This window comes from Paralichthys olivaceus, chromosome 2 (genome assembly GCF_024713975.1).
Source record: "Paralichthys olivaceus isolate ysfri-2021 chromosome 2, ASM2471397v2, whole genome shotgun sequence".
NCBI lineage: Eukaryota > Metazoa > Chordata > Actinopteri > Pleuronectiformes > Paralichthyidae > Paralichthys > Paralichthys olivaceus.
The window spans coordinates 2,011,496-2,029,983 of NC_091094.1; the positions used below are offsets into that span (position 1 = coordinate 2,011,496).

General features: G+C 44.8%; 1 protein-coding gene across 3 annotated transcripts; it reads right to left on the reverse strand.

Moving 5' to 3' along the window:
• Positions 1–730: 730 nt before the first annotated feature.
• mych (myelocytomatosis oncogene homolog) lies at positions 731–7,255 on the reverse strand. 3 transcript variants are annotated; one of them, XM_020107873.2, is made up of 3 exons: positions 6,757–7,255; positions 4,620–5,150; positions 731–3,601 (listed from the first exon to the last, which is right to left on the reverse strand). In XM_020107873.2, exons 2-3 carry the CDS (start codon positions 5,137–5,139, stop codon positions 3,018–3,020), a joined length of 1,104 nt encoding a protein of 367 aa, XP_019963432.2. In that variant the 5' UTR covers positions 5,140–5,150; positions 6,757–7,255; the 3' UTR covers positions 731–3,017. The 3 variants fall into 3 exon arrangements, with proteins under 3 accessions (XP_019963432.2, XP_019963433.2, XP_069387531.1); XM_020107874.2 differs by having other exon boundaries at positions 6,712–6,890; XM_069531430.1 differs by lacking the exon at positions 6,757–7,255 and adding an exon at positions 5,251–5,323.
• Between the last annotated feature and the right edge of the window lie 11,233 nt (positions 7,256–18,488).

Here is an 18,488-nt window from a genome sequence, read left to right on the forward strand (position 1 = left end):
GAGGGGGACAGGTGTGTGAAGGTGAGCAGTTTGGCCCCGAGCGGGGACCGTGGATTTCTCATGGTGCGACTGAAACCTGCACGGTGCCGTTCATCGTCTTTCCTTCTCACTTCAGGTGATATTTCAGAAGACTGAGATTCACTGATGTAACTAAGGGTGACCCGGGTTTGACGTCATGACACAACTTCACGGCCAATTTAGATTCTCCAATTAACTGAACCCCAATCAGCGTGTCTTTGGATTGTGGGAGGAAGCAGGAGCCCCCTGACTGAACTGAACCCACGCAACCCAGCTACCTCTCTGCTGTGAGGTGATACAGAGGCAATAATCAACAATCTGTCTGACATAATTGTTCAGCTACTTCATTTAAACATCGTTTGGCTCAGATTGAGTTGGTCGTCCACTAATCAGACGGTCGGTGGTTCGATTTCGTTTTCTTGGGCAAGACACTGAAGCCCAAAATTCAGGACGAGCTGAAGAGAGGGATGTCTGGAACATCCACTTTACCAGATTAACAAACCCTGATGGCTAAATGTCTTCGAGAATCGTTAGCGTCACATAAATTACATGCATTATATTTTTTAGTTTGTACAATTACGAGCATAAAGTATAACATATAATGTATAAAGATATAAAGCTGTGATTTCTCTGCTTTTCTTTCTTTAAATGGAATCAGTACGTGACTCTAAACCACTTTGTGCTCGTGTGCTTGTAATAAACCAGACAGATGTTGAACTCTCAATTCATTCTTTAATTGCATTTTTAAAAAGTGCTGCTTTGTAAAGAACATAACATTTCTTATAGGATCCTCAAAGTCCAAATAAAAAGGGAAAATAAACCAAAATAATTTATGATACAACAAAAATATTTACATAAAATAGTTTTATTTCACAAAATCTGTACAATATTTAAACCACAAAAAAACCACATTACAGGCCAGACTGCAGCCAGGTGGAGGTAGGTTTATAGACGCTAAGAAAAAAAATATATCTGCTGTCTCGTTAAAACCTTGACTCTTCTTCAGAAGGCAATTATCGTCACAGGACGACTTTTTGAAAGAGGATTGAAGACGTTTGGAAGAAATGGCCAAGAAGGCGAAGACATGAGGTGGAGGAAGACAAAGTTTTAACCAGACAGCGACAGAATCAAATCACAGAAACAAAGAGTCCTGAACGAACGCCCTCTTTTCTCATTATTCCTACCGAGCTGGGAGGAAGAACTCTATTCTTAAAAACAGGATGCACCTTAAGACATTTGACACAAATGAGCAAACACTTTGCCATCTGCGCATTTCATTACAAAACAGCACGTTCATTGATAACATTGGCAACTAACAGATATTCAGAATAAAATGGCATTCCGTTAAATATTCAACCCCATTATTGAAAATGTCAAACTTCAGATTCAGCCCATAGCACGAGTTACAACAGCTTCCTGTTGAACACGTACAGCCTTAATTTTAATGTTTTTACCTCCTGACATCATTACTGCTAGCAGCAGTTTGGTTAACCTGTGATCAAACCGTTTTCGACTGTGCGCAAAGCGGCGCCGTTGGAGGTCGTCCATTTATTTATTTATTTTTACAACCGGGGAATGTTGGTCAAAGTCAGTGGACCCTGCTAATGTAACACAGGGTTCAAATGAGATCTCGCAGTGGACAGAAAATCTATGTGACTGTAAACCTTGATATTTCATGATCAAGGATGGAGACACGATCAGAATATTTTAATTTCCAACAGGTTTCATCCACGAGGGCCACCGACTGAGTCGCAAGAACATTGGAGCTACTTCCACTGGATAATGGTTGTCTAATTTTAAAAACTCTTGACGGTTTTTATTAACTTACACTTGGCAAAATGGCTACGCTACACAACTTAATGTCACAGTATTGCCGCTGCTGCAGCTTCCTCCAATCAGAACCATTAAATAATACGACACGACACTGTGAGACGTGCACGAATCAAATGTTATCCAGAGGTTTTCTGTCCCGGCTTTGGCTAATTTGCTACGACAGCACGGCTCGCGGTTCAGTTCACGTTCCAGCTCAGCAGCCTCTAAACCTGAATGAAGTTTAAATATGGCTAAGTCCAAGTCTGAACAACTCATTATTGACACTTAAATACAAAAACTACTTTCCATTCTGAGAGAACACACACACACACACACAAACAAACACTCTGAGGCGGGGGAACTGTCGGTGAACTGAACCGATGCTGTGCATTGTTAAGTGTACAGTATCAAACCTGGTCAATACAGTATAGTCATTAACACACATTAACCTGATAACAGAGTGGTGTTGGGCCCAAGGGTCCGCCTGAGGCCAGACAGGGCTGAACGCACACTGAACAACCTTCGTCCTGAACGGGAAAATTGAATCAGCACAAGAACTGGAATTTAAGTGGAAGTGACGTTCGACCAAATAACTTCAGAGCCACCAACACACACTGGTCAGAGTGGAGGGATCACTGGTTAGTATGGCTATAAGACATCCTGAAAACACAATATTCAAGTTTCATTCGACTACTCAGCTGCTGTGGCTTCCAGTTATTTGACCCAACAGACACTTATCACGTGTGCCATCTTACACCTGCCAAAGTTAAAAAAAAACACAAAAAAAAAAAACTCCACAACATACGGAAACAATTACAAAATTTGCCTTGCCTTTCGGTGTGCGTCCAGCCACACTTAAAAAAATAAAATATCTGCTTGCTCTGTCCTCGTTTGGACTTTAAAATGAAAACGATCCTACGCTCTACAACAGTCAGCAGTCAAGGCATGAGAATGATCAACTCTGAGGCAATGAGTGTGTTGTGTCTGTCCGCGGCTGCAGTGGGTCCACTCAGTCCAGACCCGCTGCTGCCATAAAGTATTTGAAATGTCAAACTTTGTGCGCTGTTTTCAGCATGACACGCCATCCTTTTACCGCCGCCCATCCCCCTGTCTTTGTACAAAGTCTGTTCCCCTCCCCCCCCCTCCCCACACACACAATGTCTGTAAATGGTGGTTTGCGTGGTCCATTAGCTGTGGAGCTTTTCCAGCCTGGCTTTCAGCTCTTCCTGTTTGTCTCTCAGTTTGTCCCTCTTGGATTGCAGTCTGTGACACTGGTCCTCCAGGTTGTAGATACAGTCTCTGGCCTTCTTCAGGATCACGACCTTGGAGGCCTTGTCATTGTGCGACAGCTCCGGCACGTTGTCGCGCAGGCGCATGAAGCAGTTCTTAAGCTCGTTGCGCCGCTGCCTCTCCATCACATTGTGAGTCCGTCGCCGCTCCTCCTCGTCCTCCGTCTCCGTTGAGTTCCTGGGCGAGTGGTGGTGCTGGTACCGCGACGAGGACGACGATGACGAGGAGCTACGAGAAGAGTGGTGGAAGCGCGAAGAGCTCTCGCTCCCTCTCGAGCGCTTGTTGGACGAAGAGGATGGTGGCGGTGAGGCGGGGCAGGGTGCAGCGTAGTTGTGTTGCAGCTGGATCTCGATGTGGTGGCGTTGAAGAGCCCGTTTCTCCTCTTCGTGTTTCTGCTGGCGGGTAGATAGATCCGCCAATGGGGGCAGAGGGGAGGGGCTGGAGGAACAGCGGACGACCGTCACCACATCAATCTCTTCTTCTGTTGGGGGGGGGCGATAAGAGAAATTGGGTTCAGGTGAGTTTTCTGGCATTGTGTGGTAAATCTGTTCTGTGATGGTATGACGACATTCCAGACGCACTAACACCAAAACAAGAGTGTAGACACTTTACACAGCCCAACATGAGGGACTGGTTCAGTGTATAGCTGCTGTGTAAATATACCTTTCTACTGTAAACACACATAATCGTTTGTGAGGCGACTCTAGATTACAGCAACAGTTCAGGGTATAAACACTAGTTACAGTTTCAGTGTTTCCAGCTAAATTAAAGCAGGAAAACACAAAAGCCTGTTTATTTAATTATGAAATGAATGAGTATAATAAAAAAAACAAGCATCCAGAAAAAAGGACATTGTTTATATGTAATAAATATTGAAAATGAGTCATAAAGAGATTTCAACAAATGCCGCTTTGCCACTTCCTCTCTGATTTATTGCCAAGAATGCCACAGGGCTGCGTCGATAAAGATGACTCATTAGGAAGTTAATGGACGAAGCCACAACACTGTTACCCGCTGCACATGAGTCACTCACACACGCCCCTCAGTCAATTATCTCTTCTAAAACCTCTCATCTACCGGTGTCAGTCAACAGCCTAAACCCTGCCCACACTCCGACAGCATCCTCGAGTCACAAAAGCTCCTGCAGATTACAGGTGGGCGTTCTGAGTCCAGATAAGCCGAGAGCAAAGAACAACTTGGGCTTAGTGCCACTAAACATTAACAGTGATTTATCAATGAAATGCATGTGGTGTTGTTCTGGGCGAGGTCTGTTTATACTGATAAGATGCAACACTGAGGAGGCAGGAGTGAGATTAAAGTCTGATCCGACTATCAGCACTGAAACATTAATAAAAAATGAATTTAAAGAAAATTAATCATTTTGCTTAAAAATCGGATCCCAAGTGCATCACTGAAGTACAACCGATACATCAAACACCCAGACTACACTTCCAGCTGAGTAGAAGTACAAGTGCAAAGAGGAGAAGTTCTGAACTCACCAGAGTCACTGGATGAATACACGGACAGCTCGCCACCAGTTGATCCGTAGTCCGATGTGGCTTCGCTGGGCTCCTGAGTGTCCATCAGGTTCTGGCAGTCCAGTGTGGAGCCAGCTATCTCCTCAAAGATGCTGGTGTCGATGTCAGACAGCAGGGGGCTGGAGCCCAGCAGGCTCTTGTCTGCTGCCAGGCACTGCCACAGGCAGTCCTCGTTGCTCTCCTCCAGAGGGGAGCAGGGCTGGCTGGGCTCGCCCTCCTTCTCTGCAGCATCAGAGTGGAAGAAGTCGCAGTTCCAGTTGTGCTGCATGTCGTGGTCCTCCAGCAGGATGTCCGACACATAGCTCAGCTGGTCCTCCTTGGACAGGGGCTTGCTGCTGCCCGCTCCGGCCTTCATGGGAGGGGACTGGGGGGGAGTCGGCAGAAACTGGAGGTCCTTCATCAAACTCTGGCAGAACTCGTCGTCAAAGAGCAGCGGCTCTGAGTAAAGCCAATCCTGCGACTGAGCGAAGCTTTGCAACATGTTGGCAGAATCTGGAAAAATAATAATAATAATAATATAAAAAAAACAGGAAAAATAAAATCAGAGAGGTAGAGCAGCTGTAGAGTTTAAATCCAGAGGAGTTCAACAGACCCCTCACAGTGCGAGGGGGTTAATCACAGCAGCAGCAGCACGTGTAGTAGTTTGAGGCAGTTCCTCCACAATGAGACCCAACAGGCACTGAGCCCCCATTTAACTGTGTTTACATCAGTGTCCCCGCCCCCACGGGCTCCGCGGGAGGAGGCTCACATATCACCTCCCTGCCCGTGACGTCACAGGAGCACAGCTGAGGGGGAGACGGGGCTACACACACACACACTTTGCACCTCCGTTCCACGATGCACATGTTCTCCTTCTCACAGTTAAGAGGAAACACCCGCAGGAGGAGCAGGGCTGCGTGCTGACAGGAAAACTACAGTGTCAAAGAAAGGAGCAAAGGATGGAGGGGGCTGTCTTCCTCCTTTTATAATAGCTCTGGTGTTAATTCACACTCTCACACATATGACCGAGCAGCTCACACTGCAGGTAACACACACACACACACACACACACACACACTCACTTTCCACTAAATAAACTAAATCCACTCAACACACACATTACAATTTAAAAGTCATTATTCACGATGTGTAGCTCATATTTGGGACATGCAGGATTTCTGCAGCTTTTAACAAATCAGTCAAAAGTTTACTTTGCAAAACACAATAAAAAATATATATATAATTCATGCTTAAATCAACAGCTGCTGGTGGAGGAGACAGAGTCCACGTGTTTAACGATGAGGGGAAAATCCCCTCACTGTTCCTATGGGGTGCAGTGGTATGTGGCTGTATAGCAGGAGAACAAAGCAGCAGTGTGTGTGTGTGTGTGAGTGTGTGTGTGTGTGTGTGAGTGTGTGTGTGAGTGTGTGTGCCATCACTGCCTGGGTAACCTGAGCCAAAACTTAAATACACACCAGCAAAATTAGGTAATTAACAAGTGTTTTTATAATGACATCTCCCCCCACTACCTCAACACTGAGCGACTGTTTCACGCAGCCGGACGCGAGGCTTCGACTGACACCGGCGGTGACTGAGCACAGCTGGAAGGAAACGCGAGTCTGGATGTGGTGGAAATGAGAAAACATCATTTTCTGGACGAGGTTCTGAACGCAGGTCCGCCTCGGCGCTACAGGCGCCGTCAGGCTGCATTGCCCGCATGTGCGTAAACCAGACCTCGTTGAGCAGCTGCATCGAATCTGAGCAAAAAAATTAAACGACTCACTCCTTAAACAGATGAATATTAAAATAAGACATTCAGAGAGAGGCCGGTTGATTCCGCAAGGAAAACAAAGTGAAAATCAATGTCAAAGCTCCAGACTCTGAGTGTTGAACCCTCTGCAGGGGTCATTTAAACCCGGCGTGGGTTGAGACACGCCGGGTCCCCACGTGAAACCGGCCCGCTCTCCACAATGCACCGTTTTTAAAAACGACACGAGCCGCAGACACACAACGGACCAACAACAAACACACGCAGACAACACAGTTTTTAACATCTGCCCGGGAGGTGACGCACATGTTTAACTTAGCAGACACTGGGTTTGCACGCGGGCCGCCTCACCTCCAACTGTCCGTGCGGGGGGGGAAGAAGTGAAAACCACCGGGAAACCACGGGAGCTCCGGTAAAGTCCACAGAAAGCTACCGGGCGGTGCGGGAGGTCGTTTCGTTGCGTGAGAGAGTGGAGTCGTTGCGGGGTAACATCGCTCGTTCGGCCGCTCCGGTCAGACACAGTGGGTGTGGCCCGGCGGCGGCGCACGCTTTATACGCCCACCGAGAACCGCCGTGTCCTTCCGCGGCGTAATCGCGCCAAAACGCCAAAACCCACAGCGGGCGGTCGACGGGAATCAAACCCACGGCTGATAAAGTCCGCGCCGGTCGATGTGTCGATCGAGTCCTCGCGGAAAAAAACGGGAAGGGTGGATTCACGGTAATCCCGCGGTGAAGTCCGGGTCTATGTGCGGAGGGATACCGCCCAGACGGGAATTCTAGGAAAATGGTGGCGGCAAAAGTTAGGACAGAAACACACGTGGACCGGGGAGAGAAGCCGGGTGTCTTACTGCCTGTCTGTCTGTCCGTCTGTCTGTCCGCCTGTCTGTCTCCTCTTACGAACTCTACGTAACGAGCGCAAAGAGCGCAGACTGTTTACGGCTCATCACTTAGAAGACGTATTCACGAAGGGGGACAAACGCAGAGCGGTGCGTTCAGGGTCCAGAATCCCCGTTAAACTACACGAGCGACTCGTGGCGGAGAAAGTGAAGTTAGTCAGCGCTGACCGAGGAATGTGGCGGTTACAGTGCAGTGAGTGTGTGCGGGGGGGTTTCTGAGGCATGTTGACGGCAGGGACCGTGCACGGTGCACCCGTCTCCTCTTTACCTTTAACTGTAGGAATGTGGCGGAGGGACAGACGTGCACAGCCACGTTGGAAACTGTTGCAGGAGGATTTCACCACCCGTCGATCCACCCCAGCTCCTCCCCCCACTACTACTACTACTACTACTACTACTACAACTCAGTAGTACAAGCTGCTGTAACCTTTGTTTTTATGTACTTCATTAGCTGTTGTACACGCACAACCTATGTGCAAATCATTTCTGTCTATTCTTTTGTCTTACACTTGAAATATATACTTTTGATTTACAGTTGTGCAGGATCCTCTAACTTATGTACGCGTGTATTTGTATTGTTTTTTTATGCAGTTAAAAAGATAATGTGCAGTTTACCTTTTATTTGCACTTATTTTCTTCCTATGCAAAGTTTTCGTACAGTTCTATAGGATCCTCTTTCTTTATGCACATGTAAAAAAAAAATCATTTTTACTTTAAAGTGTATTTATTTTTAATTTACTGATTAACTGAATTGTGTCTCCTTCACTCAAATGCTCTTTATAAACCACAACTGTAAAAAAACATATATAACAACCCTGTTGAACGACAGGTCACATTAAAATAAGCAATGAATAGAAAAAAATTAGGATTTAGACACAAAATAGAGTTTGTCCACTGGGATGAATGAACTCCATAGAAGTCCCACTCAAATACCGCAGTCTACACACACACACACACACACACACACACACACACGCACACACACACGCACACACACACATACACCCCACGTCGCTGCTCTTGAACACATCACGTTACATAACGGACGGGGATACGCCGGCACACGTGCAGACGCACCGGCCAATCAGAGCGCGAGTCACGTGAGTTCTCATCAGCTCAAGGATCCTGTAACGGGGGGTGGGATCTTGCGCACACACGCACATGCACACACATACACACACACACACACAAACACACGCACACACTCATCCAGCTCTTTAAATACACACCCTCACCTCTAATATTGCATTTGATATTTAACATGAGAGGGTCACTCGATCATCTGGTGGTTTACACATGTATCTAGAGACACAATCCACACAGTTTGTAATAAATAATGATTTTATTTTTTAAATCGATCGTTGCAATAATAATAATAATAATAATAATAATATAATACTGAGACGTGCTGCTGTCTGGTGAAGTGAGGTTTGGTCTAAATGTGATATAAGGTGTATGAAGCTGCAGCACAACCCCGTGTGTCCTCGTGCATGTAAATAAACCTTCTGTGTTACTGTGGATCATTGGGATTGATGCATGACGCGTTCTGCTCTCTCAGTAATAATCTGTCACCTGAAGTCTGTCACCTACATGCTTTGTTTGTCGTTTTTCTTCGACACATGCACATTTGCACACACAAAGGCACAATGCAGCATTCACCCCCCCCACTGAGCTCCGCTGGGTTTAAAAAAAAAAAACAACCAGGGAAATGTGCTGTTCCACTTTTGGAGTGTGGAGTCTGAAGTGTGGAGCAGCTGATGTGGGGCGGATCACAGCAGCAGAGCAGGAAAGAACATTTTGTAACAGCAGCGAAAACAGACAAAGAGCAGCATCAGTGGAGAAGTGGGTTAATGTGCCACCTACAGGCCGACTGGCAGACTGACTGACTGACTGGCCTGGATTCAGCCCTGAATACCAAACCTGCTGTCTGGCTGAGAGACTCACCGGTTTCAATTCTGACTAACTGCTCGGTTACATAACTCTCCAGCATGTCATTTGTGTGAGTTAACCTTCCAGAAACATCTAGACTTACTGTGTTTCTTAAATTAGCCACAGTTCTTGGTAGAACCCACTTAAATCCCTGTAGGCCACACACACACACATGGAATCTGATATTCCAGAATCGATGGTGAACAAAGTAAAAGGAGCGTCTCAGATCTGATACCAACATCTGTCCTGAACGGAAAGAACATTTTCCCAGAACAGATTCTGGACAAAGAGAGCGTGTCAGTGGTCGATCTATTCATTTCAACGCTTTATTGTTTCGTTTGCTCTCTGGATGTTGTATGTTGTTGCTTTTTTTTTTTTTTTCTCCTCTAACCGACAAATAAAGTCGTCAAATCAAACATGCTGATCCGAGAATTAGTGTTGAGTTGGAAAGTGAGGGTGAAGCATTCTGGGAAGTGGAAAGACGACTGGCACACTGGAGTTTGATGCATAAGACCTGCAATTAATGTTGTTTTTACACCGCGATGACCACAATCGTTTCCTGTAGCCTTCACAACACTGTACTTTCCATACACAGATATGTATTTCAGAAAGAAATGATTCTGATCATAACTCATGGTTTTGCCAAACCCTCCAGTATCACAGTTGTTGTTCTGCAGTTGAGTGTTTGAAACCGTTCTGCTTATGAAAGCTCGTCTGTGTGTGTTTTTCAAGTCGTGTATATCGGCAGCTGAAGAATGTGCAAAACACAGTTTGCATTAAATATATATATTTTTTTTAATGTCCCAGTTGTTTGAGGCCAAAGCTCATATTCTTACAGTGAACTGAACATTGTGAATTTCATTGTATTTGAGGTCAAAGTACATTTTCGTTTAACTTCCTCTGCACAACTTGGCGGGAAATTAGAGAAGTGTAGAAAAACTGTGGTTCACTCAGCAGCTCGCTGCGTTCTGAGAAATGGTCTCATCTTTTTTTAACCTCAGTTACCTGCAGTAACTCTCCACCGGTTTAAATGTCAGCTAGAATCAGTCACGTCTCTATGAGGAGAATAACTTGATTTTATTTACCCATTAATTGTCCCTAACTTGATAAAATGATATCCGATCGAACACGCGACACAGTTTGTTCATCCGCGGCGTCTTTTAGTTGCAATGGGAGCCTTTCTGGCCGAGGAGGTCAAAGGTTAATCAGCTGACTGAGTGACCGACAAACCGACTGACTCGTTGACCGGCCCAGTGAACTCGACGGCACAACAAAGCCATTAGGACACGTACACAGCCAGAACCGCAGGGGTGAGAGGCAGCGAGGGAATGGGATTACCAGTGTGTGTGTGTGTGTGTGTGTCCACCGTGATCTCCTCCTTATTAGGACTCTTCATCCTGCAGTGTGCAGACAGGCTGCAGCAGCTTTAATTAGAAAGCAGCACATACTGAATAAAGCTCACTCTCTCTCTCTCTCTCTCTCTCTCACTCACACACACACATCAATGAAGAGGGTGGTTCTCAAACTCTGGCATGAGGGCTGGTTCTGGATATCTTATTATTGTATTTGCCCAAACTTCAGCCGTCCAGGTTTGGTGCAGCCCCTCGAAGTGAAGTCACGTGTGAAACCTGTCAAAGCGGCTCATTTGATTTATCAGTGAATATTTTCTGGAGTTTCTGGTCTTGATCTGTAGTTTCAAGTCTTTTTCTAATACAACACGACATTAAAGATAGAAGATAAAGCACTGCGTGCATTGAGGTGTGATGGTGCCATGTAACTGCCTCCTTCTGGTTTCAACAAACCAAAATGGTGCTCGACAAAATACCGAAGTCCCGGTGGGCTGACGCTCAGATCTCAGCCACACGGTCTCATCCACCTCGAGGTTTCCTTCGTCCTGATCCTCTCTGCTCACCACAGTTGTAAAGCGTGGTTCTCTGAGTTACCAGAGCTTTTCTCTCAGCTCCAAAGAGTCTGACCACTTTCCTCTGACCTCTGTCATCAACAAGGCGTTTCCTCCTGCAGGATTTATACTCACACTGGATGGGTTTTTTTTTATTTTTCTTAACAGTTCTGAGTAAAACCTCTGGAGACTGTTGTGCATGGAAACCCCAGGAGATCCTCAGTTTCAGAAACCAGCACCAACAATCATCCCACAGCCAGAACCACTCAGGTCCCATGTTTCCCTCCGTCCTGATGTTTGATGTGAGCATTAAGTGCAGCGCCTGTCTGATCCGCTGCCCAGTGATTGGTCGATTGAACGAGCAGCTGCACAGGTGTTCCTAATAAAGTGCTCAGCGAGTGTATTTTAATAATAATGACCAACAGCGTATCTATCTTTATTCAATCTGTGTGGATCCTGCAAAGTTGATGCTAATATTTCAAGAGTGGAATGTTCTGCAGCCAATAATGGATATTTTCATCCTGTCTCCTTCTCGATGTTCTCAAAGGCTTTGAGTCGTGTTGAAACGTGTGTTTAATTACGTGAACGTATTTCAGACCGTTCCTTAAAGAGAAACACGTGGGAAACGTTCAGTCGTACGCAACTTGGTCTTTTATTGAAGAAATATTGAGCTTTGAAGTCAGACGGTGAAACAGAAAAGAAGTTTTAACGGAATTCTGTTGGATTTGTTGGTTGTTCTGTCTTCACCTGATGTCATGTGTAAACGGGCTGCGTGCAAGAGGCGTGAGTCGGTTTCTTTGTGTGGTGGAGCTCTGGCTTTTCAAAAAGAAACAGCTCGAATAAGAGGAGGTCATGTTTTCACCTGAGGAACGTCTGGGACTCGTGTTGGATATGTACTTGGATGGACAGTGAGAGGATTTCCACCAGACTCTCGGACATGTGCCAAGAAAGAATCCATTAAATGTTGGATCACGGAATGTTTCACGACTTTCTAAAATATTGCATCATCACCAATTTCCCAGAGAATTGATGGATCCTGATGAAAATTGAAATGTATCTGGTGGAGGAATTAGAACTGAGAGACATTCTAATTGGATATTTATTAAAAATCTATTGAAAGAATTCAGTTGTTTGCTGTTCTCTTGGGAATATGAATTAACTGTGATCATGTGCTCCTGAGTTGTGTTTAAACAACACCTCGACTCCTCTTTCCAATATCTGCGTTAAAACAAAGTGGGACAGGGACGACGGAGTTTGCATTCGAAAGCTACCGTTTAAAACTGAAATCATGTTAATTGGTTTAAAAGTGATGACATCGGCAACTCTGGAACTCGCGTAGGAGCATTTTTGCAGACTTTGAGTCGTTGCTCCAACTTCAGGGCACATTCATGTGAATTCTCTCAATCGCTAACACATTTTTTTCGTATTATTCCGACGCCGTAAAGGAACTGGGTTCTTTTGCAGAAGTACAGTTTTCAGTGGACGTGCAGCTGAGTCAACGTTTTGAGAAAGGAAGAGAAAAGAATCAGCCGAGCAACAGGCGACAGTCGCATTTCACAGAAAATTCACAAAATCATCCTGTGGATCATCCTGTGTGTGTGTGTTTGTGTGTGTGTGTGTGTGTTTGTGTGTGTGTGGGGGGGGGGGGCAAAAGGTGACAGAGAGAAAGAGACATGTCGCCGTCTTCTCCTCATTCCTCAGTAATTACAGTTCTCATAGTATCACCACAGAATCTGACCAAACTGTAATGACAGACCCACACACACACTGCTCCTCTCTAAATGTTAGTGCTGTCATGTTTCGTGAAGTGTATAAATTTGTCCTGAGAGGAATCATCCTCCCACACACACAGGGCAGCGAAGCGTTTCATGTTTCCAGGTCGTTTTTTCTTTTTAATAAAGAGAAGAAGACGACCCCGGGCTTTCTACCATCATGGCTGAAGAACTGGGGGAAACACAAAAGTCCCGTGCGATTGTCTCAAGTGACGTCTGTAGAGAGACCACAGAGGAGAGACCACACACACACACACACACACACACACACGAGCAGGAGCTCAAAATAGAAAGGTAAAGGAAAGTGAGGAGAGGGGTTTGGTGGCAGAGATTTGTGGTGCGGCATTCAAACCAGATAAAACCAAACCACAGCACAGGACACACGTGAGCCGACATGATGTTGGAGCAGATGGAGTTAATTCTCCCTGACGACCTTCAGCCTGCGTCCACCGAGAGTCGTCAGGGAGAATTAGCTCCACCTGACAGAGGGAGGCTGAGTGAGGAGAAAATCTCTGCCTCCACCCAAAGAATTCAAACCCTGAACCTTCACATTTGTATTTACTTTCTTTGCTAAGTTGTAATAATTCATTTGATGGCATCCTTATGCACAAAATTCAAAATGAACTGGACAAATAACGACATGAATTCAGGTTGTTGTTGTGTTCACAGTTTTCTTGTGATGTCTCAGGTTCGGTTGCTCTTTCCAAAGCTTTTTTTCTGTTTATTTCTACGTTTGGTTCGTTTATCTTTGTCACAACAACGCTATGAACTGTGGGTAATTCCCTTCGGAAATGTGCAGAGATTAACTTCGCCGAGGATTTTGTTTGTCTTCACCGTTGAAGAGAAAAACGATTGAATGGATTTCCACTGAACTTGGTAGAAGGATGGGACACGAACATGGGAAAAGAAAGAACCCATAACATTCTGAGGCAGATCCAGGATTTTCACTTTCTTCAACATTGGTACAACTGAGCCTTTTTTTATTTTTGACATTTTCACTAATTTCCCAGAGAATAATTGGGCCGTGATGGACGTATGTGCTCTACTGTGTCATTCTAGTTTCATGTATGTTTCTGAAATGTTGATAAAAAGCTGCTGCTTTTATTGTCTCGTCTATAAATCAATCATCATATTTCACCTCCAGGAACTCGTGGCTTCACAAACAGCCTCAACCTCAGGGATTTTATTTAACTTAGTTTTATCTTATTGACTGTTTTTACGAGGAAATGAACTTAATAGACACAAACTTTAACTTAAAAATTCAAAGGTTCCTGGAAAAGGTCTGAAAGTGGGAAAAAGTTCTTTGTTAACTTTTCGTGAATACATATAATAATTGAATGTTTTAAATCGACAGTAAAAGAGGAAGAATTTCATCGTCTCAGTCTATTTTTAAAACAATATATATGGAGCTTCAATGCAAATTGACCCAAAACCACTACTACTGTGGTTTCAGAGCGGAGAATCATTTCCTGCCGACATAATGTCAATATCTGGACATCACAGTCAAACCACCACGAAAACCTCCAGTCGACCACCAGCAGGTTGGTGAAGGGTTTGAGTCGGATCGGGCCGGGTGGAGTCTTTCCTACGAGCATTTGAAGCGAACGTCTGTCTGACCTCAGTCAGCTGCTGGAAGACGAAGAGAGAGAGAGGGAGGCAAGGAGGGAGGCAAGGAGGGAGGGAGGCAACCATGAAGCATTCCTTCTGGAACAGCCTCCATGTGGTGTGTGTGTGTGTGTGTGTGTGTGTGTGTGCGTCAGCGTGCTTGGTGGTAATCATCAAAGGGAGTAACCACAGCTCTGCCAGGAACATGGAAAAGTGCATCCTGCTGTACTTTCTCCAGGGCTGTGTGTGTGTGTGTGTGTGTGTGTGTGTGTGTGTGTGTGCGTGGACAAGGTATTACTCATGTTGTGAGGAACTGGACCTGTTTATACAGTCGAGGGACTCGTCTTATGGGGACAAAAAGAAAGTCCTCATGATGTAAATCATTAAATTTTAAGACGGAGACATGTTTTAGGTTTAGATGAAGGATTAGGATTTGGCTCGTGGTCATCATGGTTTATGTTAGAGTGAGGAAATGAATGTAAGTCAATGTAATGTCCTCTGAAGTCAGGGAGACGTGTGATGTCTCACATTTGTCCTTTTACTGACTGAACCCTGAACCCCAGCCTCTTAGAGAATGTGGGGGTTTGTCTTTGTGGTTATTTTAAGTCATGTTTTTTTGTGATTTAATCTCCATGAGGTCTGTTTGTGTGTCTTTTAACTAACTGTGTCTCATTAGCTGAGTTCTGAGTCTTTAAATCAGTGAATATTAATATGAGTCAGAGTTGAGGCTCAGTCCCAGCGGCCCTGACGACCTGTCGGGCCTCGTCTGTCGTCCTGAACCTCACAAATACAAATCAAATGCTTTTCTTTTATGTTAATTTCTCGCTCGGATCTATGTGATGATTTCCTGGATGAAAACTCGACACACTTCTATTTAAACTTTAAAATAGAGTCTTTAGATTTTAAAGACTCGGCACAGTGCAGCAGGTTCAGAGTCTCCTGACCCCGACGAACAGTGTAAAGAGTTTAATGTGAGGAGTTCAAGTCCTGGAGCTTCGTCAGCTGATCTGAGAACAGAAGTAATCTGAAAGACATTTCACACAAACATATTTAAGTACGTATTCCCAGTGTGTGTGTGTGTGTGTGTGTGTGTGTGTGTGTGTGTGTGTGTGTGTGTGTGTGTGTGTGTGGTGAGGGATGGCATGCACAGAGATAAACAAGAGTACATTGGTCTGCATGGCTTCATAAGGACAAAGGAGTGTGTGTGTGTGTGTGTGTGTGTGTGTGTGTGTGTGACAGACAGGAGAGGTCAATGTGAAGTCAACATCCTTATTTTACTCGCAGCTGATTGGAAATGTAAGTTTTAAGTTAAGTCCAGCTTTAACAGAGTTACTTAAAGAGAGACGTCGAGTCGAAAGGAAGCATTTACACAGAAAAGACAAGTGGGTCGAGGACGGACCTCTGGGGGACACCACGTTCATATTGATATCATCCATTAGTCCGAGCTCAAACTTTGTTTTGGCAGAAGATGATAATTTACTGAAATTGTGAAGGAAATATTTTGTGCTCAGTTTGAATCAACGGTCTTTGTGTGTAACTGAGTATTTATACACTGAGGTACTGCTGCTTTTAAAATACTAACATTCTTCTCCCGACTCCGTCCTTTACGTAATTTTAATAAATGAACAATTTAATTTATGGAAACTGGAAAAGACGAGACAGACGTGCTGTAACAATGACATCATCAAATATCGGCAAATTTGTTAATTATTTGAAAGCTCCTGCTGCAGGAAACAGTTTAATATGTGTTTCAACAGAGGAAATCAGTTGCTTGTGTGTGTGTGTGTGTGTGTGTGTGTGTGTGTGTGTGCGCGTGTGTGTGTGTGTAATCAGTTGCCTGCTGTGTCAGGACAGATAAAGTGAATCCTGTCTGACAATCAATGGAAAACAGAAACACACTGTTCATCTCCAGAGTGTTATCAGTAACAACAGGCTGCTGCCCTACACACACACACACACACACACACACACACACACACACACACACACACACACACACACACACATACACACACACAAGCTCATTGATAAAAAGCCTGATAGTATGTTGCAACACAAGCATCTGATCGCACACAAACACACACTATCATTTCACTGCACACACACACACCCCATTTCCTTTTACTTGTACCACACACACACACACACACACACACACACACACACACACACACACACACACTGAAAACGCCTGACTTCTTGTTAGATGAGGAAACGTTAGAGAAAGTGTTCTTTCTTCAGAAACGCTCACACACACACACACACACACACACACACACACACACACACACACACACACACACACTATAAGCCTCCATAATACAGAAAACAACTGTTTCATGTGTAAAGCTCAAGCCACACCTGTAACCATAGTAACAAAGATGGCAGCTGTGGCGGCGGTCAGTCTGGACGCCTAAATAACTTGATGGACAAACACAAAGCCTCCATGCAGCCGCAGCTCCCATCACATTGACGCATTTTTGGCAGTGTCTCGGTCGCCAGGCAACATGCAGTCGAGTGTAAGCACCTCACGCGGATACGATTCAAAATCAGACGCGATTCACCTGAAACTCCTCGAAGATGAGCGTGCGTAGTTTAGGTCTGCTAATAAAACTACGCCATCTTTCAGGTAGATATGGAAAAACCCACAGGAACCACCTGCTGAAGATGTCACTCAGACTTGGGGTTCCTCTTCCTCCTCAAGCGCGAACCTCAAAAACATATTTGCAATCAATCAATCAATCAAACTGTATTTGTAAAGCCCGTGTTCACTAATCTCAATTTGTCTCGTAGATCTGAACAAGTCTCGACATCCTCGGTTCTTCACCCTCAACAAGAGACAAACTACCCAAAAACTTTAATAACAGGAAAACTAAAAGTGAGAGAGTCGCACGTGAGGATCCTCTCCCGGGACGGACAGGAGAACAACAGCTGCTGCGTGTGAACCGAACACATCAAGTACGTAACAGTATTTTAGTAACATGACAGAAAAGCCTGCAAAAGTATTTGTACATGAGAAAATGTCTGATAGAGATGAAGGGAGCAGCGATGACAGATCAGTTGAGGAGTTATTGTCAGTAACGGTAGAACATGTGAGTTGACGCGTCGTATAAGAAGAAGTTTGAATCGTAGTCCTCGATCCGCCATCATCACGATGCATCATTTCTTTTTTCACCATAATTCAGGGTTTACTTTCCAGAGCAGATCTGAGGTCAGTTGGGTCAGTTATTACAGAGTTCAGGAGGGGCGAGGGGGGGGATGGGGCGTAACGTCCCTGGATCCAAGCCAGGGACGTTACGCTGCACAGTTGGCTCTTTAACCCTTTGGCCACGCAGCAGGAGACTGTCCACTCAGACGGGTTTGATTCTGCGACTGTATTATTCTTTCCGATGGTATTCATGCCCTTACTCAGATATTATCTTGGGTTTAATTACAACAGCTACAGTATTTGTGACAGTATCTTAATACTGCTTGAGACTACTGCTTTTTACTTCCTCTTCTTTTTAGAGCTTTCTCACCACGACACCTCAAACTGTGAGAGATAAGGACTCAAACACACACACACACACACGTGTATATATTAATACAAAGACATTTATACGTGCGTTCAAACACGTTCGTGCAAATAACGATCTGCCAGGAAATAGCTCTTTCAAGTTTTAGCTAAAGAGGCAGTGTGGACGCCGCTGACACTCACTTTTATTGAACATAAAATACCAAACATTTGAACCTTTAAACCTTGGAATTGGCTCCAATCTCTTTTTTTTTTTTTACAGATGGGATTTGTTCCAATGATTGATGTTTCAAAACACCAAACCATATATAACTAGAGGGGCACACGGAGAGCGGATGCGTCCGCCAAAGCCGATCAGTAAAGTCGTTTTCAGACACGTCCTGCGGGTAAAATCCAAAGAACTGGTTACTGAGTTCGCCCAGAGTTTGTGTTTCGCACATGAACAACACAGCGACAGGACGCGACGT